Genomic DNA, 21,699 nt, shown 5'->3' with positions numbered 1-21,699 from the left:
AAGTTAGGAACTTCATAGTTTGTCCTGGGCATCTTCCCTACTCACCTGGTAGGATAACAACTTAAACTTTTAGGTACTAAGATACCTCAAATCTAGTATCCCCTCTTCCATACCATTCTGAACCAAGTATCAGTCACATATACCATACTTAAAGTGCTTACATCAAAGCCCTACTCATAGTAAATGCTATTACTTGTTGGTTATTCTTGCTACTTTGATTGTCACTTGCACTTACATTTTAAGTCTCCCTAATTTGGATTAAAACACTTTGTCCCTATTAATGGAATCTGAAATATCAGTAAGCAGATGTAGAGAAATATTTTGGGAAATTCCTGAAATAAGACTTGGTAGGCAAACACCTACTCGTCCAGTCTAGTGTGCCTTTTCCACTAAGTAATGGCTGTGTGCCCAGGAAGCAATTATCAAACTTTCTCTGAACACCAAAGGAAGATACACCTACATGGTCAGCTGTGAAGAATTTTATATGGCTCATAAGCGTTCAAACATCAATTGGACCTTAATGTACATGGTAATTAAATCAATACTGGAGCACCCACGAAGGAGGTTAATAAATAGATATGCTTTAAACAGAAGAAACATACCAAAACTGAAAACACTAAATGGTGATAATTCCACTCAACTGATCTGATACTCATGCCACCTACCCCTTTACTACTTCTGTTGTTGATCTGAAAGTTTCTTCCTCTGTAATTATTTAGTTCCCTAACAAAAATGGAAACCAAAATACCAAGACAGTCTCCTCAGTGAAAAGAGAAAGGAAATTGTTTAACTGCTAAGAGTTAAGGGAGATGAAGGAAAGAGTTGACAATATAAAGCCCTAAATTTATAGAATGCTTATTTGGTAATTTCTTTCTTTCTTTCTTTTTTTTTTTTTTTTTTTTTGGTCTGGTAATTTCTTAAGTGTTTCAAAACTCTTGAAGAACAAAAGAACAAGGTCATAGAGGCATATGCCATACAGATTCTGAAAACTTGCTAAGAAACTAAATCATGTTTTTCCACTTCACCACCTTCCCAGTGATACACCACCATCACCATGCTCTCTTGCTTTGCCAAGACCACACCCTGTCTCTTGAAACAAACTGCTTGGACTTTGCTCCACCCCTACTTCTATTTGGCAAGGTGGGGGGGGGGGGGAGCCTTCAGAAGAACAACTACCCAATACAAATCAGTTTGGAACCCATCAATCCCTGTCTTGTTTCTGGAAAATTTTTTACTAGATAGAACATCAGTCTTGGAATACAGTCTCCCCTTTAGTCCTTTCTTAAATAGGAAAGATTCCAAGCCCTCATCACAATAAAGAAACTTGAGTTTCTTTAGACTTTTTTCCACTTCCCAACTCTTTGCTCTTCCTCCTGCATGAGCTTGCTAAAGCTCACAGTCAAAATTCACATCTAAAATAAAGAGGCCTGCAAGAGAAGCTCATGTAATCCCACTCCTTAAATATCACTGAGACATCTGAGATATTGTTTAGATTGTGGACTCTTACTTTGACATGCCAGCATAGGTAGATGGACAGGCAAGCACATCAGATGTCACTGTTTGGCAGCTGATAAAAGTCAGTGGCGCTATAATACTAAGCACAGAGCCACTAGATTAGTCTGTGAGGGAAGGGGTTGCCTCTTCCTTCCCTTCAGTAGTGGGTTAAACCCAGCTGGCACCCTCTGGAACGACGGGTAAGTCCCATCTTTATTTCTGCTACAGTTTGGGGTTTTGTTTTTGTGTTTCTGTCCAAATCAGAGGAATGTGCACAAAGATGATTTTCACATAAGATGTTTGAAAGTCACAACATCATGTTATTATACAGAAATGTGAGGAGAAAGTAACTTACTCATTACACTGAAACTGGAAGGCATTATAGAAAAGGTACAAGGAAAGATGGTCATGTGTTAGTATTTTTAAATCATTTTTTCTGGGATACTTGGTCTGACTGTAATTGATGTCCTAGGATATACCCCCAATCAGTTTTTGTGCAAGTCTGAACTGTATTAGAAAGAAAAAGTTAAGATTTTTAAATAGGAAACTGCATAGTATTTTACTTATAAAATCTTTGAAATGTATTTACGATTATTTGGAATAAAATGATACTGTCATGTAAAAGAATCTATTATAGAATTAAGTCTTTGGACAGTGACTACAAATATGAAGAAAAGCTTCTCAGAGTTATCTATTTGAGCAACTGCATAAAATTTTGTTGAAACATGGGAACAATGAAACTTTTGAAAGAACATATTTTCAATTGAGCTTTGAAAATAACAGTAATTGTTAACTATGCTGGCTGATACCAAAATGTACAAGATAGTTGATATTCTAAAAACATATATTTAAAAAAAACAGGGAACATTTGGAAAATATCTACTGGCTCTTTGTTAAACAGTTTATTACTTGCTATATGAAATGAATCTGAATGATTTGCCTTCCTAAAAAGGAATTTAAGAACCAAATTTGGATTTAATTCTGCAATGCAATGAATAAGCCCATAACTATAAAACTACTTGCCTTGAAATAGAGCCCTTTTTTGAGAAGATCTAATTAAAGCCTCCTTCTGGATGTTTTCCTCCAACAATTTAAAGGCCTAATATAGTTAATTACTAAAATGCACTCTACTTGAACATGTTTGTCTTCATAAACTTGAAATTAAGGAATATATGGATTTTTAAGTGTTCTTTTTCAACAGAATCTTCCTCTTCACTGTTTTTTTTTTTTTTTTTTCCTCTTCACTGTTAAGTCACATTTGTTCTTTCCTAAAACTGCTAGTTTTAATTTAACTCTAAACTACCTGCATAGCCTTAGGATAAAGCTATTTGGTCTGAATTTTGTTCATTAAAAATGATACGTTCTTCAAGATAGGAAATTAAACAACTTTAAGATCTCATTTTGATGATGACAGGTTAGCTTTATCAATTAAAAGTTTAATTTATCATTATCTCAGAGTTGGCTTATACTATGTAAAATTAAATGTATTTTGAACTAAATTACCTGATATTTTGATTAGAGACAGAATTAACGCCACAATTCATAGGGCTAGTCTGTGTGTATAATGTCTACATATAGTTCCGCTTAGATTTACCATAATAATGGAAGAAATCAGAGACAAATATAATCCTTCAAGGTTGATTTTAGGGGCAAAAGATTCATCTAAGGAAAAATGGGGATTATAGGAAGTCAGAAGAACCAATGCAGAATTAAGTCAGAGAAATAGCACCCATCCTTTCTGGTAAGGCATAACTAGCTTCATACTGCCTTACATCCTTCTATACATCCTTGTCTGCCATTTCGGGAAAAAGAGTAAAAGAGAAGCTGAAACAATTTCAGAATTAGTCTAAAATACACATGAAATATGAAAAAATAGAAAGCAAACTAAGAGAATATCGACACCAATAACTAGATAATCTAAAAATAACAAGAATTTATATATCGCTCTGGAATAGACATACATACATACACAAAGAAAGACACAGATTCCTTAATTATCATTTAGTTTGGCACTATGGTCAATTTGGAATCAAGGAAAGAAAAAGAGGCAGTACATTGAAAGGTAAAAAAAAATAAATAAATAAAAGAATACACTCCAAGTTGACAACAATGATTTATACATGTTCCTTCTACTTTATGAAATTCTAAAAGGATGAAGGAATAAATGCAGACGCTCATGTTCTTTATAAAAAAGCTTACTGTTCCCCTTGATTTAGCAGGACATCATTCATCACAGATCACCAGGACATTAATTAACTGGTGTATCAGAAGAGCTTTCATTGGTCTTCATGAGCAACAGGAAAAATACAGACTGAATGGGAGTTGAATGTTAGATATTTAACAGCTAATAATTTAAATCATTAAATCTCTGTGGTTAATAAAACTGAATCTTCTGGGCAAAAGTTAATCTTAAAACCATAAAATTATCACACTGAGCAACATCACAGAACTTCTTTCCGTAAGTAACCAACCACTTGCCAAACTCAAACTTCCCACTCCTTTATCTTGAAAGTCACTGGGCATGCTTTAAGAATTACCCAGAGGCAAACAAATATTAATAAATCATTTCTTCTTGTTCTCAGGAGAAAAGTCATTTGTACAAAGACAGAGCTAAAGGAAGAGGCCTAGAAGCCAGGGAAGTTCCACCTTGAGGTGACCTTGAAAGCATATAAGAAAAAAAAAAAAGCTGTATACGCTCCTAAAGATGTAAAACAAACAATAGTTTTTTATGAAAATATTTTAACTGAATCTTTTTTTTTTTTTTTTTTTTTTTTTTGCTTTTTGAAGGAACAATATTCTTCAAGAGAAGTCTACTCCATCAAAGACAGGAGCACAATATTCCCAAGATCTCAACGAGGGGCAGACCAAGACTGCTTCTGATTCCTTGGGACTGTCTGTGATTCCAGGCTTGCCACCCCAAATTAAGGACCCCACTCTTCCAGGAGCAAATTATTACAGTAATAAATTGCCTTCATCTTCCATATACCAGCTAAGCATGTTTAACTACGAACGTCCAAAACACTTCATTCAATCCCAAAATCCATGTGGCTCCAGACTGCAGCCTCCCGGACCGGAAACCTCCAGCTATTCTAGCCAGACCAAACAGTCTTCCATTATCATCCAGCCCCGCCAATGCTCAGAGCAAAGATATTGTGCCTCCTCAACATTGAGCTCTCATGTCACCATGTCCTCCTCTGCTTTCCCTGCTTCTCCCCAGCAGCATGCTGGCTCCAACCCAGGCCAAAGGGTTACGGCCACCTATAACCAGTCCCCAGCCAGCTTCCTCAGCTCCATATTACCATCACAGCCTGATTATAGTAGCAGTAAAATCCCTTCCAATGTGGACTCCAAGTAAGTGAATTTCTTTTATGTATAACTATATATTGCATATACACTGACCTTGCATCTGAAGAGTGGGGGCGGGGGATGTCCTGGTTCTCTATTTGTTATCTAAACAGGCAACTTGACCTCAAGGTCTCACATCATTCTCCTAAGACACCTTGAATCAGGATGCAGTAAGAGGTTTTATCTGATCCATTCTCTAGTGCTTATATTAAGCTAAACCCAAATTACCTATTATCACATACTATTACTTACCTATTTTCCATCTTCAAAAAAAAAAAAAAGATTCCTAACATACCCATGGACAGTGAACTATTCTCTCCCAGTTCTAAGTTAAGGTTCTCATGCTGTAAATTTAATTCCTCTGGTTCTGGGCTCAGCTGAGATGAAGAACACCTGTCTGCTCTTCCTCAGATAGGATTTCCTCTCACATAAGCAGAGGCTATTAAATGTCTTCTCGGTCTCAGTCTTTTCTTCCTATCCATTTCCCCTCTGACCCTGAATATCCAGTTGGCTAAAAAAAAAAAAAAAATTTAAATAAAAACCTGGGATTCAGATGCTGAAGTGTATGAATTTTCCTTACTATAATCAGAAGAAAGGCTTGAACAGATACATGACCTTAGGATTCCCTTTGGTAATTAAAACCACATTCATCCAAACTGGTTGAGCTGATTGTTCTGTCTAAATAAAGAGAAGAATACCTGGTGCCTTATGCAAGCATGTACTACTTGCAAAGCCCCAAAACTATCCTAGGAGAACCTGATATGAATAAGGACATGGTGGCTGTGCTTTTTTTAAAACATGAACTAAATACTTTGTGCTTATGCAAACCTAGAGATATCAGTTTTCCTATCCCTTGGCTGGCTAACACACCGGATAATTCAGAGGCATCTGAAAAATTGTCTGATGGAATATGTTTTGTTACAAACTTATCAACAAATTTGCTGAGACGCTTGATAATTTCCCTCAGTCTTCTCTGGAGGCTAATTTTTCTAGAGATTCCTATTGTTGGTGACAACTCTGGAAACAGTTGAACCAACTACAGCAAGTCAATCTGCAAAAAATACAACATCTTAAAAAATCAAAATGAAGAAAGCCAAAAATATGTTAGAATCCTATATATATATTAGGTTGAACCACTTGAAATGGCTGATAGTCAACTATTTTTCACCTACAAAAAATGGCATTCATTTGACCTAATATTTTTTTAACAGATTTTATTTATTTATTCATGAGAGACCCAGAGAGAGGCAGAGACACAGGCAGAGCTGGAGAAGTAGGCTCCTTGCAGGCAGCCCAATGCGGGACTTGATCCCAGGACCAGGGATCACAACCTGAGCCAAAGGCAGATGCTCAACCAATGAGCCATACAGGCGTCCCAACCTTTTTTTAAAGATGCCTTTAAGAATTAGGAGCCCTCTCTTTCTCTTCCCTCCAAAATTTCCGTTATACCCATAATCACACATTGTAGATTTTTCTTGTTGCATTTTACCCCAATGATCATTTTTCATCTACCTTTCTATTTTCAGATCTCCTATTGAACATTTTTTATCTAAAATCATCTTTTCTGGGGACCAAGGCCAAATAAATAAACAACCTGTTCTGACTACACTCTTTTGCCTTAGTCTTTCAACCCTATTCCAAATATCTGCCCAGAAAAGAAAGCTACAAATATTATGGAACCTCAATCATGTTCCTGGCTCTGTGCACAGAACTGAAAGAAAAAGGCAAAAATGGAGAGGATAAGAAATAAGCATAGGAGGTCCCCAAACCAGAGATCAAAGATCCAGCTTTAGCTGCTCCATTTGCAGCAATCATAGATAACTCTTTTAATCTTCCCACAGCCACTTGATATCCATTGGGTGTCCAGCTGCACAGGGTGGAAAGCTCTGGCCCTTTGAACATTTGTGCACAGCTCCCTCATTGTTATGGTGGCCTGAAGTTCACCCTGCCTTCAAAATAATCCCTTGGATTCTGACCTAGATTGCTTTGAAAGCTTTATTTAGCTTTTCATCAGGAGGAAACCCTTAAGCAAACATTTTATTCAGTCAATCAGAAATTGAGGATATCTCTAATTCTAATTATTCCATTCAAAAAGCCTGCTGTGTGACATTCAGCAAGTGTGCCTTACCTGCTCGGTGATTCAGTTTTATGATCTATAACAAAATTACTAATGTGGGTGATTAATGATAGGGAATAAAAAGACGGGTGAAGCAGGGTTCAAGAATAATATTAGTTTATAAATATGAGCACATATCTAGTCTTAACATTTAGGCCATCTAAACTGATGGGAGGTGGGGGGGAACACCTGAGTGGTTCAGCAATTAAGCATCTGCCTTTGGCTCAAAGTGTGATCCTGGAGTCCCAGGATCAAGTCCCACATCGGGCTCCCTGCATGGAGTCTGCTCCTACTTCTGCCTGTGTCTCTGCCTCTCTCTCTCTCTCTCTGCATCTCTCATGAATAAATAAAATATTAAAAAAGAAAAGAAAAAAATCATAAGAGAGGGGCACCTGGGTGGCTCAGTGATTGAGCATCTGCTTTTGGCTTAGATTGTGATCCTGGGGTCTTGGGGTTGAGTCCCATATCAGGCTCCTCAAGGAAGCCTGCTCTCCCTCTGCCTATGTCTCTACCTTTCTCTGTGTCTCTCATGAATAAATAAATAAATAAATCTTATAAATGAATAAATAAAAAAATAAGTTGATAGGGGAATTCAGTGAATGTGACTAGATCACATACATATCAGTGATTCTCACGCTTGGTTCTGATAATCCTTCAAGATTTCTTAGATATATTGCATTATATTATGACAGTACAAAAACAACTTTATTTGATTCTAATTCACTTTAACAAATGTAAATTTTATAAAGATGGTAGGCTAACATCAAAAGAAAGAAAGAAAGAAAGAAAGAAAGAAAGAAAGAAAGAAAGAAAGAAAGAAAGAAAGAAAAGAAAAGAAAAGAAAAGAAAAGAAAAGAAAACAGGCTATGGGGCTCCTGAGTGGCTTAGTTGGTTAAATGTCTAATTTGGTTTCAGCTCAGGTCATGATTTCAGAGTTGAGAGATCAAGTCCCACATGGAGTTCTGCACTCAGTGTAGAGTCTGCTTAAGATTCTCTCCCTCTCTCTCTCCACTCTCTCTCTAAAATAAATAAAAAACAAAATCTTAAAAAAATAGGCTATCAAAACTTCATATAGTAAGAATAATAGATCTGTAAGACCAAAGGAATTTTACCATTTTGACATGAGAATTGAATCTTAAAAAATAATAACTATTTATTTAAACACTTGATTTAGTTATTTACTTAACTGAACAAATCAGACTTTAGTTAAGCATTAATATAGACAGCCCTGAAGACCTAAAATGTAAAGGGGAGAACTGTGTACCATCAACCTTCAATACAGAGCATCCTGAATACAAATAAAAACATTCATTCATTCAACTGATACAGTAATGTCTATACCATAACTTCATGTGTGAAAATAAACATTACAATGGTTAGTAATAAGCCATCTTTTTTACTTCAGAATGTTTATAATCTAGAGATTACTAACCAAGTCTCCAAAGCCTGCAAGAATTAAAACTCCATCTCCTCTCAAATGAGATAAATTTCCACTTAGCTTATAAGTTCTTTTATTTTTTTTAAGATTTTTTATTTATTTGAGAGCACGCATATGCAAGAGAGAGCACAGAGGGAGAGTGTCAAGCAGACTCTCCACTTAGCAGGGAACCCGACACAGGGCTCCATCCCAGGGCCCCCAGATCATGATCTGAGGAGAGGGCAGACGCTTAACAGACTGAGCCAGCCACGGACCTGCTTGTAAGTTCTTTTAATGCCTTGAAAATATCTGGACAGGAACAGGTCAGAAAAGAGATCCAAGCTGCCTCATCTTGGTAACTAGAGGTTTATTATGAGACTGCTAAAATATTCAGTGAGGGTAGTGACCAGTTATCCTGCATTAAACAGATATAAGTGCTTGCCTGCTGGGCCCTAAATGAATAAACCAGGTGAAATCTGAACAAACAACTGGTAAAGTACAAGCTACCTAACAAATCTAGTAATACAGGAATCCCTACCCCCTGCACTCTGTCACAATCAACCGGGGAATGCAGGAAGGGGTTAAAACATCTTTCAAGATAACTTAGGATCAGAATTTGGAATACGGATTTAAACCAAATTCTTCAACTACTATTCAAATTTGTTTTTTTCCCTCCAACTCCCCTTTTCATTCAGGTTATATTTCTTACTCCTTCCTCCTCTAATTATTCCTTTCTTTCTCTAAAAATCATGTCAGCAACATTTAAGAAATCACTGTTACTGTAAAAGCTATTTGTTACATAGTACCACACTTGAATTGTGTAAGCTAACAAATTAATAGGAATTGGGAGTTAAAAGAAAAGCCAGACTATGTCAACTGTAGACTACATTCAAATCAACAGAATATTCACTAAATACCAGTGGTCACGCTGGTAAATGTTTAACAATCAGCCCTGGAGAAAGGATCTATGATTTGTGGTATTTTACCAATTTTCCTGTTGTACATACTCCCATCATCACCAATTTCAAACTTCAACATGAGATCATAGGGAGCTGAGAATGGTATTCACTCATGAAACAAACTTACCAAATTGAATTCTAAGACTGTAAGAACTCTCAAGCAGCCAGTAACTAGACTTACTCTCTCACTACTTTAGGGAAGATCTTCCAGGAAGGACATCCTCCTTATGCCTAATCTAATTCATTCCTCCAGCCGCTAAATTTTAATTTGCCAAGACAAAAAAAAAAAAAAAAAAAAAGCTAGTAACCATTCTTATTAAATCCCTCTTGACTGTTGCTAGAAAATTGTTTTTAACAACGCTAATAGTACTAAGTGGTAGTTTCAACCTGTATAAAGGTAACTGACAGAGTAAGGTCAATTCTGTTTTAGTACCACATCTTACTTTGAAGATCTTTTTAAAAAAATCTTTCTGGGGTGCCTGACTGGCTCAGTCACAGACCATGTGACTCTTGATCTCAAGGTCCTGATTTCAAGCCCCATACTGGGTATAGAGATTACTTAAATAAATAAAAACTTTATTAAAATATATTTTTTCGGGATCCCTGGGTGGCGCAGCGGTTTGGCGCCTGCCTTTGGCCCAGGGCGCGATCTGGGAGACCCTGGATCAAATCCCACGTCGGGCTCCCGGTGCATGGAGCCTGCTTCTCCCTCTGCCTGTGTCTCTGCCTCTCTCTCTCTCTCTCTCTCTCTCTCTCTCTCTGTGACTATCATAAATAAATAAAAATTAAAAAAAATAAAATAAAATATATTTTTTCTTTTTAAAGCTACCAACAACCCTCATTTGGCCAACCTGTAAATGCTAAGCCATCCCAAAGGACAAATGCTAAGCCCATCCCAAGGACTCCTGACCATGAAATACAAGGATCAAAAGAAGCTCTGATTCAAGATTTGGAGAGAAAGCTAAAATGCAAAGACAGTCTTCTTCATAATGGAAATCAAGTAAGCTAAATGTCTATTTTACACAAAAAGCCAATTAAACTATAAAATCTAATCTAAGAAAGTTCTATCTCACAGATCTATGTCCATATAATCCTCAAGGGATAGGATTATCTAAAATGAAGAACTATTTGGATCCAATATCAAATACTACGCATTAAACCACCTCTTGGTTTTCAGTAGTAGTAGAATGACACAAAAGAAGTAGAGAATGTAAAACAATGTAAAAAAAAATGAAGCAGGTAGCCCTGGTGGCTCAGTGGCTTAGTGCCGCCTTCAGCCTGGGGTGTGACCCTGGAGACCCAGGATCGAGTCCCACATCAGGTTCCTTGCATGAAACCTGCTTCTCCCTCTGCCTGTGTCTCTGCCTCTGTGTGTGTGTGTGTGTGTGTGTGTGTGTGTGTGTGTGTGTTACTCGTGAATAAATAAAATCTTTAAAAAAAGAATGAAGCATGAGAAGAAAAAGAAATCTGAAAAATTTAATAGAAATTTTAAGCATTACTCTCTCATAAAATATGTCTGATGACCAAATAACCAATAGGAAATACTCTCGACTTCTTCGTATGCTGTGGTATTTACTATTGGACATATAGCTATGAGATTTATGAGACAACTCTTCTGTACCTACTATATCAGTCACTTATCTTTGAAACAGTACTATACACCTTAAATCCAAATACATTTAACATACCAGTTGCACTGCTTTCAAACAGAAATTAAATCTAATATTTAATAAAAGTTCATTTAATAAAAGTTATTTCTCCATGTGAGGATATGTTGTACAATCTTCAAAGATGGAGCAAACGAGAAGATGCAGAACAAAAAGGAAGGTGAAGAACTTCCCTTGACTTGGGATAGCCTTACTTAAGGGTGGTTATGCCTGCGTCTCCTAAGAGCAAGAGGAAAACAGATGAGGGAGGTAGCACTAGAATGGAAGGGAAATGCTTTGAATGAAAACAAAGTTTTAAAACATAATAAATATCTGTAATTCGACAGAACTATACTTCTTTAGTGTAATTCTTGGTAGTTTTTAAGGTAAAGATATGCAAACAAGTTTTATTACATCTCATTACTATCTCCTTAATGATTTATTTAAAGCGGCTAACATATGAGGAGAAGATGGCTCGCAGATTGCTAGGACCACAGAATGCAGCTGCCGTATTTCAAGCTCAAAATGACAGTGAGGCACAAGACTCACCACAGGTAAATTATAATCATCTTTACCTACTTTTCTTTGGTGTGATTTTTAAATGTCTTGTTTTCCAAATGCTTACAAATACCATTTGAAGCAAAAGTCAATCATTTCCATGCTCCATTATGTATAAAAAGGAGAGGCCACATGAGCTAAAATATACAAACTTAAAATTTTACCCCATTTTCTTGCCTTCTAATATCAGCATATGAAATGTCACAAAGTCAAAATATCAAAAGGCTAAGAGTGTCACTTTTCATCTGGACATTTAGTAGTCTGTTACATCTACAACTCTTTTTCCAAGGTTTGCAGGGATAGACAATTTATGAGTTGTAAATCTTTAATATGACAGAAGTTAAAACTCTAAGCTATAGTAATTATAACCTTTTCTCGTAAGCTGTTAATCATTTCAATATTTTAAAATATAATTGTGAGGGCACTGGGGAGGCTCAGTCAGTTAAGTGTCTGACTTCAGCTCAGGTCAGGATATAAGGGTCCTGGGATTGAGCCACACTTCCAGCTCCCTGCTCAGCAGGGAGTACGCTTCTCCCTGTCTCTGCCTCTTTCCCTCCTTGTGCTCTTTCATAAATAAATAAATAAATAAATAAATAAATAAATAACTTAAATAAAATTGTGAAACTAATGAAACATCCAATTCCCTTTGTTAGTGTATTCAAAAATTCTTATTAAAAACAAAACAAGCAACAGCAACAATAAAAAAGCCTTGAGTAACGGCTCTAAGATTAACAAAAGGATCCTTTCAAAGAACAGATAAACTTCATGGAGGGCAAAAGTGAATATCCCACAGGCTTGTTCCTGATCAGCTTCATTCCAACAAGTAAACTTAACCCTGAAGACAAATACACAGTTGAAGAACAGACTGAACTGTTACTGCTGTCTTCCTTGTGTAGTCACCTCTCATTTCTTGCCAAAAACTCCACAAGAAACTGGGAGCCAAAGGGATAAGATTCGACACCCAAGAACCCCAAGCCTCTAAGCACAGGAAATTGAAAATAGAATTTTTGTTTTGTTAAAGGTGATTAGACCTACTAAAAAGGATAGAGCAGGGTCTAATAGGGCAAGTAATGAGAAAATGAAAACAGAACTTGAATCTCTTTTTAGCTACTCAACAGTCCATACATTCATTCGATTAGTTCATTTATATGGAGCACCTACTCTGAGTTGGGCTCTGGACTGTACAGATTACAAGATGTGAAACTACCTCTGTTAGAAGTAACTCAAAACATTATATTGATGGCCAATGTTATAAATTCAGTGTATGGTTTTGAGGGCACCAATGTATCATTTTTCTCATACATTCCTTAAATACATTAAAATGAAGGTGATGGTACCAAGAAAAAAGATAGCAGCAAAATATCATGAAATCAGAAAAGATAAATCCTAGATTTTGTATGCTTCAAACATTCTAATAACCCAAGATGTCATCAAATTATGTAAAACTGAAATATTAAATTCTGAATATAAATATATATATTCAAACCACTACTATAGGAAAAAGTCAAAAATTTGGATATTTGAGGTTTAATCAGATGACTTTATCAAAAACTCAACTGATTTGATAAATGAATTTTTTTGACATTTTGCTTAGATAACCTTAAGACTAGTCAAAATTTGTTAGTTTTAAGAATTTTATTTTAAAATGACCAAATACATTAAACATATTCATTACAAAATAACTTGTACTCAGATTTGTTGCACATATATATGTGTGTGTGCAATTTATATATATATATAAATGTTTTCCAGATATTTGGATACATATATATTCTTCACTTGTCTTGCCTACTATGCAATCCCACAGGCTTGTTCCTGATCAGCTTCATTCAAACAAGTAAATTTATCATTGCACATGTATTTTGTGAAATACACAAAATAAGTACTAAGTATATGAGAAGATATTTAATTATGATTTCCATCGATCTCTGGTTTTATTCCCAAATGGAAATAATTTCCTGGGGCTCAAATATAAATCCTAAAAGATGTTTCCTTGGGATGCCTGGGTGGCTCAGTGTTTGAGCAGCCGCCTTAGGGCCAGGGCGTGATCCTGGAGTCCCAGGGCGTGATCCTGGAGTCCCAGGATTGAGTCCCACCTCAGGGTCCCTACATGGAGCCTGCTTTTCTTTCTGCCTATGTCTCTGCCTCTCTCTCTCTGTGCCTCCCATGAGTAAATAAATAAAATCTTAAAAAAAAAAAAAAGTTTCCTTAAATATACCTTTATTTAGCAGGAAATATTTAATGTTTCTTCAAACCTTCTCATAGCTCTACACATACCTTTCACGGTGTCCATCATGATTTTGTGCCATAAGCTAAAAAGAGAAGTATTTTCCAGTCTAATATGTGTTAACTGCTGCTAGTGCACTTTTGAACAGTAGGCATAATACCCTGAATAAACTGCCAACACAAGTGACTTCATGTCTATTCCTGTTTTACTAAAGGACAATCTGTACTATGTGCTCTCATTTCAAATACACCAGGGGGACACATCACCCTTTGTTGTAAAATACTCATATGAAATATGAACCACCAAAAATTCCAAGGCTAGCTAATTTTCATATACCATGCCTGTTGAATAGTCCTATTAATTACGGGGATTTCTTGCTAGAGTATTAGAAGGTCAGTGTACTATACTTCAGTTGTTTTTAATACTTAACCTTTGAACAATGCAGGAGTTAGAGGTGCTGAGCCCCCCCAACAATAGTTCAAATCCACATATAACTTCTGACTCCCCAACTAATAGCCTACTGTTGACCAGAAGCCTTACCAATAAGTAGATTAACACAGATCTTGGGTGCTATATGTATTATATACTATATTCTTAAAATAGAGGAAAAAGATGCTGAGAAAATATAAAGTACTGTGCTGTACTATATTTATCTTTAAAAAAAAAACCTTCATATAAGTGAGTCTGTGCTGTTCAAACCAGTGTTGTCAAAGGATCAACTATATATGTGATTAACCATGACTGCCCAAATACAGTCAGCAAAGAGATGTTCAACTATGATACTTAACTCTGCTTCATTTCAAGCTAACAATCATGTTGACAATCTCACTTTGTTCTAATTTCAAGCAGCACAACTTAGAACATGCACGACTGCAAGTTCCTACATCACAAGTAAGGTAAAAATAATTTTTCTTCTCATTCTTTTTTTTTCTTCTCATTCTTAAAGAAACATTTTGCTACCAAAAATATTTTCAGCTTAAAAATGTAGTATCTATAAAGCCTTACAAGCCTTCTACACTTTTTATTTTTAAAAATGTGAATTTTCTAATGCCTAAGAGGATGATCAAAATTTTTATCTGCTAATTATCAGAGCTAGATCTCAGAGGAAGTCTTTTTTATATGTTTTGGTCAAATAAGCCAGGGCCACATGTCCCTGTTAAGCAACTTTCTCATGGTAATTGAAACCCAATTCCAATTACTAAATCATTGCACATGATAAGAACTCTCCATGGGAAGGGAGACAGAACATAAAGACCCCTAACTCTGGGAAATGAACTAGGGGTGGTAGAAGGGGAGGAGGGCGGGGGGTGGGGGTGAATGGGTAACGGGCACTGAGGGGGGCACTTGACGGGATGAGCACTGGGTGTTATTCTGTATGTTGGTAAATTGAACACCAATAAAAAATAAATTTATTATTAAAAAAAAAAGAACTGTCCATGGGGTACTCTGCATTGTAATCAGTTTCTTCATCAATTTATAGCATTGTATAGAAAACACAAAGATATATAATTTGTACCAGACGTTTCTAAATTGCTACCATTTCTAATAATCAACAAATATGCCACTGCTAAATAGGAGTTCCAAGGCTTCTCTCTATTGTTATTACACTAACATATCAAACATTAGAGACTCTGGGTTCCAATCCAGTGGCTTAACTATATTTGTGTAAAAGGAAGAACAATGACAACTTTCCTACATAGTGATTATTAAAATATTTTTGTAGAAGTAGGTCATCTTCAAGGGGAGATGTGAATGATCAGGATGCAATCCAGGAGAAATTTTACCCACCTCGTTTCATTCAAGTGCCAGAGAACATGTCAATTGAAGAAGGAAGATTCTGCAGAATGGATTTCAAAGTAAGAGCTCAAAAACACTGGAGGAAAATTATCAAGACACTGCGTTTTGGAAAATGTCCTCTTGCTCTTCATATCTTGCTACACACCTGGGGCACCTGGGTGGCTCAGTCAGTTAAGTGTTCAACTCTGAATTTCGGCTCAGGTTTTGATCTCAGGACTGTGAGATTGAGCCCCGCGTCAGACTCTGGGCTGGGCATGGAGCCCGTATAAGAGTCTCTCTCCCAGTCTGCTCCTGCCCACCCCCCCCCCACAAAATAAATAACTTACTGAACACCTTAACAAATAACATGTACAGTGGGTAAGAACAAAAATTCTGGAGCCAAGCTTACCTGGGTTTGAATCCTGGCTCTGGCACTATACAGCTGTGTAACCTCAGATAGGGCAATTAACCTCTCTGTTTTCTGTGTCCTCTGTAAAATGGGAGTAACAAACGTACCTCCTCATAAAATTATGAGGCTTAACTGAGTAAACAGGCATAAAGTACATAAGGGAAACTACCAAAACAATAGAATTTCTAAAGCAAAATGCCTCTTTAATTCTTCTCCATTAAGAAATTCAAGCTAACCTACTCAGTTGGCCTAGAAGAGTTCTTTAAGCTAGAAGGGATCTTTAGAAAGACCTCCATTTTTACTATCCTCATTTTGGAATCCTTTTCTTATAAAATATTTTTCTGGATTCCTTATGAATCAAAGTATATGGATTTAATTATTAAGGGTTAAAGAAAAACACTTAACAAACTGGCATTTAAAAACCAGAATTATCGCTCAAGAACACTCTGTTTTGGTAAAGTCATTCATTAGATCAGCAAGTGTCACATGTATGTCCCCGTGGGACTTCATTTGCAGTCACCATTAGTGAAAAATGCCATAGCACTTCCTATTTCTTGTGGAGACCTACATAACATAAATTGATATTCTAATTATAGTAACTGAGAGATCTTAAGGAGCCTGAGGTTACATACAAAAGGGTTAGATCTGGTTTGAGGTAGTCTGAAAATACTAAGTTAATTTCGAGTTTTAATTTCCACTGTTTTGTTAAAAAAAAAAAATCGTTGAAACCAAATACCTTTTTAAGCTCTTGCTTTGCATTTTGCATCACAAACCCACTCATACACTAGAATGGTTAAAATCTGTAAAAGGACAAATAGGTTCCAGTGATGATATAATTTAAAATACTGTCATCTTCTGTTTTCCTTTCCAGGTAAGCGGATTGCCAGCTCCTGATGTGTCATGGTATCTGAATGGAAGACCAGTTCAATCAGATGATTTTCACAAAATGATAGTGTCTGAAAAGGGTTTTCATTCACTCATCTTTGAAGTGGTCAGAGCTTCAGATGCAGGTGCTTATGCATGTGTTGCCAAGAATAGAGCAGGAGAAGCCACCTTTACCGTGCAGCTGGATGTCCTGGGTAAGCTTCAAAGAGATCTACAAGGGCTCCTTAAAATCTAGCAGTATTTTTAAAAACAAGTGTTAAAAAAGAAAAGCCCAGGTGACTTCATATTTAAGGTTAATGTCTACACAACCCAGCAGAATACCAATTTTTATCTAAAAGCCACAGAATGGTGGTGGTAGAAGAGAAGGGAGCATTTTTTAGGGAAACTCAGTGAAACTTCAATGACAGACCTACAACCAAAGTTTTTCAGGAAAAGAAATAAAGAAATGGTGCAATTTCAGACAAAATAAATAAGGCATACAGCTGACCCTTGAACATCAGTTTGAACACTGTTTGAACACATTTCCACTTACATGCAAATTTTTAACAACACAGTACTGTTTATGTTATTTTCACTTACTCATGATTTTTTAAATATTTTCTCTGGTTCAATTTAAGAATCCAGTATATAATACATTTAACATACAAAATATGTTAATTGACTGTTTATATTATCATTAAAGCTTCCAGTCAAGTGTACGCTATTAGTAGTTAACTTTTTGGGGAGTCAAAAGTTAATGCAGATTTTCAACTGCATAGGGTGGGGGGGTGGTCCAACGCCCTAGCATTGTTCAAGGGTCAACTATACAAGCATTTTTAAATTTAACTAAAGGATCTTAAAGTGGAATATATTAGTCTAATCATTTCTCTGACATATAGTCCAAAATAATCTGATTCCTGTTTTTACAGAATTGTCATGATCACACATAATTTAAAACTGAGGAATTAACGTTAACTTTTAGCCTTACATTGTTTTCTTTACTATGAAACTAGTCTCTAATTATAACAAAAACATGCGTACTTGCTTTAGAAAACAGGTATGGCTAAACTCATGCCTCGAATTTCTTTTCAGTAAGGCAGTTTCTTAGAAAACTTCTGCAGTTACTTTAAAATATTACAGCTTAAGTACTTTAAATATATATTTCATTTGTAATGGTTTAAGCCCTAGTATATTGTAGAAGAGATATTTTGCTACAATTCACTGATGATTATATAAAATCTTGATCAAGTTGAAGGATGGGCAACTTCCTTGAGTTTGTATTCTACTCGGAACAACGAAAAATCTTTAAGATTATTCTATGATACAATTAATAAAGGGCCTCAGCCTAACGGAAAAACTAGTGATCTGGGAATCAAAACAAATCCAATTCAGGTGATTAACTTTGGGCAAATCCTTTTTGTGCCAAGAGCTCCAGAAATACTATAATGTTAGAGCTGAAAGAGGCTTTGGCAGATATCTATCCAATTTCATTTCTCCTTCAGAAAAGCTAGGGTTACAGTAGTATATAGTATCAATTCCTCTTCTCCCTCAGGTAATTAAAGAAATGACGTAACAATTACAGACATTCATATACTATTTTACAGTTTACAAAATGCTTCTTCATTCATCATCCCAGCTGATCCTCACAGTAGTTTTGAAAGGTAGTGGTAGGCAGAGCAGTCATTATTACCTATATGTATTTTAGAGTGCATTATCTATTTAACTATTTTACAATAGATAAAACTGAGCCTCAGAGAAACTGAGCAAATTTTTCCCAATTTGGCATAGCTGGTGGAGCAAATGGAGAATTTGAACCTAAGCTGTCTAGTCTTGCCACCACTGATGATGTTTCCTCTTAGAAGAGACATAAATGAGAATATAACTTAAATTCTTTGAATGAAACATGATTATAAATTCAATACATTACATTACTGTTTTAGAACTCTAATTGGTATAATATTACCAAATAGTATTACTGTATGTTGTTTTAACTAATGCTAAAACATAAAGCTTCCAATCTTCTTGAATTAGTGTTTTTTAAACTTTTTATGTCAACATACAAATTTCATAACACCTTGGTTTGACTTATCTTTTTATAATATTTCCAATACTTGAATTTTTTATTAATATGTAGCAAAAGAACATAGAAGAGCACCAATGTTTATCTACAAACCACAAAGCAAAAAAGTTTTTGAGGGAGACTCAGTGAAGCTAGAATGCCAAATCTCAGCTGTACCTCCACCAAAGCTTTTCTGGAAAAGAAATAATGAAATGGTACAATTCAACACTGATCGAATAAGGTAGGATAAGTATTTTTAGACGTACCTCTAGTTTATTTGGGTGAATGCAGTTGCACTTGAAATGCATTATAAATGGCATGCATTTGTAATCTCACTGTCTAGTTCTTAAACCATGTGTAGAAATACAATAAACCTCATTAACCCTGATTCTACTAATAAAAAATTTAAGGCATAAAGCTAGGATTTACCTTTTTGCTATCAATAAAGAAAGATGGCTCAAGGAAATTATGACACAAACAAAATTAAAGGGGGGATTAAACTCCATAAAACCAATACCTATTTGGCATTGACTAGGTACAGTCTCAGAATTTCCAAATGCTTCGTTTTCTAACAAGCAGACGCCCTGTGTCAGAGGCATCATAAATAAACATTCACGGGAAAATTAATTCCTATACTTCAATTTTTTATTATTGTTTCTTTTCAGTTTATATCATGATAACTCTGGAAGAGTTACTTTACTGATAAAAGATGTAAACAAGAAAGATGCTGGGTGGTATACTGTGTCTGCAGTTAATGAAGCTGGAGTGACCACATGTAACACAAGATTAGATGTTACAGGTATGTCATGCTATAAACCCAAGCATTATAAAGGACTAATCAGAAACATTTAGTTAGAAACACAAATCCCAGCAAAATATAAAAATGTATAGTATAAAATATGAGATTTTCCCCATAATTAGTTCTGATTTTTTTTCTTTTCCTGTCTGATACTGAATACCTAGTGCAACCCATTTGTTTAGAACAGGTTTTCTGAATTAACCTCTATTTGATCTATTTCAGTCCGTCAAAACCAAACTCTTCCGGCCCCTAAGCAGTTACGTGTTCGACCAACTTTCAGTAAATATTTCGCACTTAACGGTAGAGGTCTGGATGTGAAACAAGCTTTTAACCCTGAAGGAGAATTTCAGCGTCTGGCAGCTCAATCTGGACTCTATGAAAGTGAAGAACTTTAATGAGGTTACCAACACTGGAAAACACAATAACTACGTTATTAGTAATATATTCAATTAAATTAAATTTTTAAAATAAATAAATCCATGGCAGTATTAACAGATTATGGCTTTAATTAGGTAATATAACTAATATACATTTATATTTATCCTTTGACTCTTGCACATTCTATCTTCTTCTCTGGTTTGCGAAGCCTCTGGAAAATCTGGGCATATGAGTTTGTAATTGTAGAATCCATCTCAAAATGTGAGATTTTAACATTTAAGTCATACACATCAACTTTTTAAGCACTTCTAATGCTTGTAATAAGGTTTACCGGTACTGCTTTCTAAATACCGTTTTACCTGTTTTCTCTTATAGGAATACTAACAAGGCATAGATTATCTGAGTGTTCCATAGTTCAATGTCAAAAGAGAATAAAATTTCAAATATTTAAAAAGACTGTCTTCTCTTCACAAAAGTCTAGATATTTAAAACGTAACTTTCTGGTCTTTACATACTATACAACACTTAGCAAAACCTAAGAACAACAAGGTCCCAAAAAGCAACAATATTATGTTCTAGAACTGTGTCTCAATGAAGCTCACTTACAGCTCAGTCAATTCCTGACATTAGGCTAGACTTTTCTATGGTTTTCACTTCAAAAGCAAGCAACCACAATAACTTAAATTCCGACAGATCTCTCCTGAAATTGTGATTTTGTTTTAACCAAAAAAGTCCTTAAGCCTTCAAGATCTTGGAGCCTATTGAGCTCAACGGCTCAGTAAGAAGAGTTTATAGAGTCATCTGCCGAATTTTTGTATTTTAAGTAAATTTTGATGCCAGTGGGGGGAGGGGGAGTTCTTCCTACATTTCAAGTGCAGATAACCTATAACATTAGAAGGCATAATTTTGTGAGCATCTGAGAATCTAAGTACAGGAAGGGAGAATCCTTTTATTACACAGTTCTTAAGCTAGGACATTAGCCCTTTCTTCTTAGGCCTCCTGTCCACTCGCCATGGCCTTTTGCTAGGCCTCTATTTCTTTTATCATTGGTAGTCTTTGACCCTCACTGCTGTGTGGCCTCGTTTTGCTTTTTATCTACACATGAAATAGCATTTATCAACATCACTCAACATCTCTTTCAGAGAAATCACAAAAGCGGTTTGGTTTTTTTTTTGTTTTGTTTTTTTTACTTCCCCAACAGCTTGATGGTTTTTCTTTGCTGGCCAGCCCTAGGGCCTTTCTACTGAATTCCATTTCATTTTCCCTTTTTCCGACATGAGAGTCTCTCCTGTCTCATATCCTGGTGGGGTTTTGGATGCCTTCATTTACAGCCATTTTTTTGGTTTACAAACGTTCCCCATCTTTGCAAAGCTTCTGGGCCAGGTAGGAGTCTGGGCTCCCAAGGTCTCCTGTTTGGCCTCACTCATCCAAGACCTAATCACTTCAGAGCTGGAATTTTTTTTTTCTTTAATTTATCGCCTTCTTTAGCCACACTGGGTGACAAGCGGGGTGGAAGCTATATCCAGCAGCAGCTCTCGGTTAACGAGAACCGGCGTGGGCTCTGGCGTCCAGCACACCTGCCCCGACCACCTGTGCACTTCGGTAAGTCACTGACTCTCTCTCTCTCTCTCTCTCCCTCTCTCTCGGCGCCT

At 36.0% G+C, this 21,699-nt stretch overlaps 2 protein-coding genes across 5 annotated transcripts in view; one reads left to right on the top strand and one right to left on the bottom strand.

Annotated features, from left to right (window-relative positions):
• Positions 1–21,699, bottom strand: part of KLHL3 (kelch like family member 3) — a 283,446-nt gene that overhangs the window by 261,576 nt on the left and 171 nt on the right. Inside the window, exon 1 of one of the 2 annotated variants that reach the window (XM_041761281.1) lies at positions 16,684–16,699. The exons of the other annotated variant lie outside the window; for it this stretch is intronic. The gene's annotated coding sequence lies outside the window, so the exon portion shown is untranslated. Of the gene's footprint in view, positions 1–16,683; positions 16,700–21,699 lie in introns of those variants that run through there. 2 annotated transcript variants of the gene reach the window in all.
• MYOT (myotilin) lies at positions 1,540–20,501 on the top strand. Of its 3 annotated transcripts, XM_041761287.1 has the most exons (11): positions 1,649–1,694; positions 4,077–4,146; positions 4,282–4,845; positions 10,157–10,331; positions 11,427–11,531; positions 14,609–14,658; positions 15,486–15,618; positions 16,819–17,026; positions 18,946–19,111; positions 19,536–19,669; positions 19,892–20,501. In XM_041761287.1, the coding sequence occupies exons 3-11, from the start codon at positions 4,490–4,492 to the stop codon at positions 20,062–20,064; spliced, it is 1,500 nt and encodes a 499-aa protein (XP_041617221.1). In that variant the 5' UTR covers positions 1,649–1,694; positions 4,077–4,146; positions 4,282–4,489; the 3' UTR covers positions 20,065–20,501. The 3 variants fall into 3 exon arrangements, with proteins under 3 accessions (XP_041617222.1, XP_041617220.1, XP_041617221.1); XM_041761288.1 differs by lacking the exon at positions 4,077–4,146 and having other exon boundaries at positions 1,540–1,694; positions 14,612–14,658; XM_041761286.1 differs by lacking the exon at positions 4,077–4,146 and having other exon boundaries at positions 1,540–1,694.

Source organism: Vulpes lagopus, chromosome 7, assembly GCF_018345385.1.
Source record: "Vulpes lagopus strain Blue_001 chromosome 7, ASM1834538v1, whole genome shotgun sequence".
In the NCBI taxonomy this organism is placed as follows: Eukaryota; Metazoa; Chordata; class Mammalia; order Carnivora; family Canidae; genus Vulpes; species Vulpes lagopus.
Note: the sequence above shows the minus strand (reverse complement) of the source record. Positions and strands in the feature narration are given on the sequence as shown.

Excerpts from the sequence above, each read along its gene's own strand:
- MYOT (XM_041761286.1), top strand. The coding sequence starts at position 4,490 with ATGTTTAACTACGAACGTCCAAAACACTTCATTCAATCCCAAAATCCA. Across the intron at positions 14,659-15,485 it reads GTTCCTACATCACAAGTAAG|AAGTAGGTCATCTTCAAGGG; the intron begins GTAAAAATAATT and ends ATATTTTTGTAG. Across the intron at positions 15,619-16,818 it reads TCTGCAGAATGGATTTCAAA|GTAAGCGGATTGCCAGCTCC; the intron begins GTAAGAGCTCAA and ends TTTCCTTTCCAG.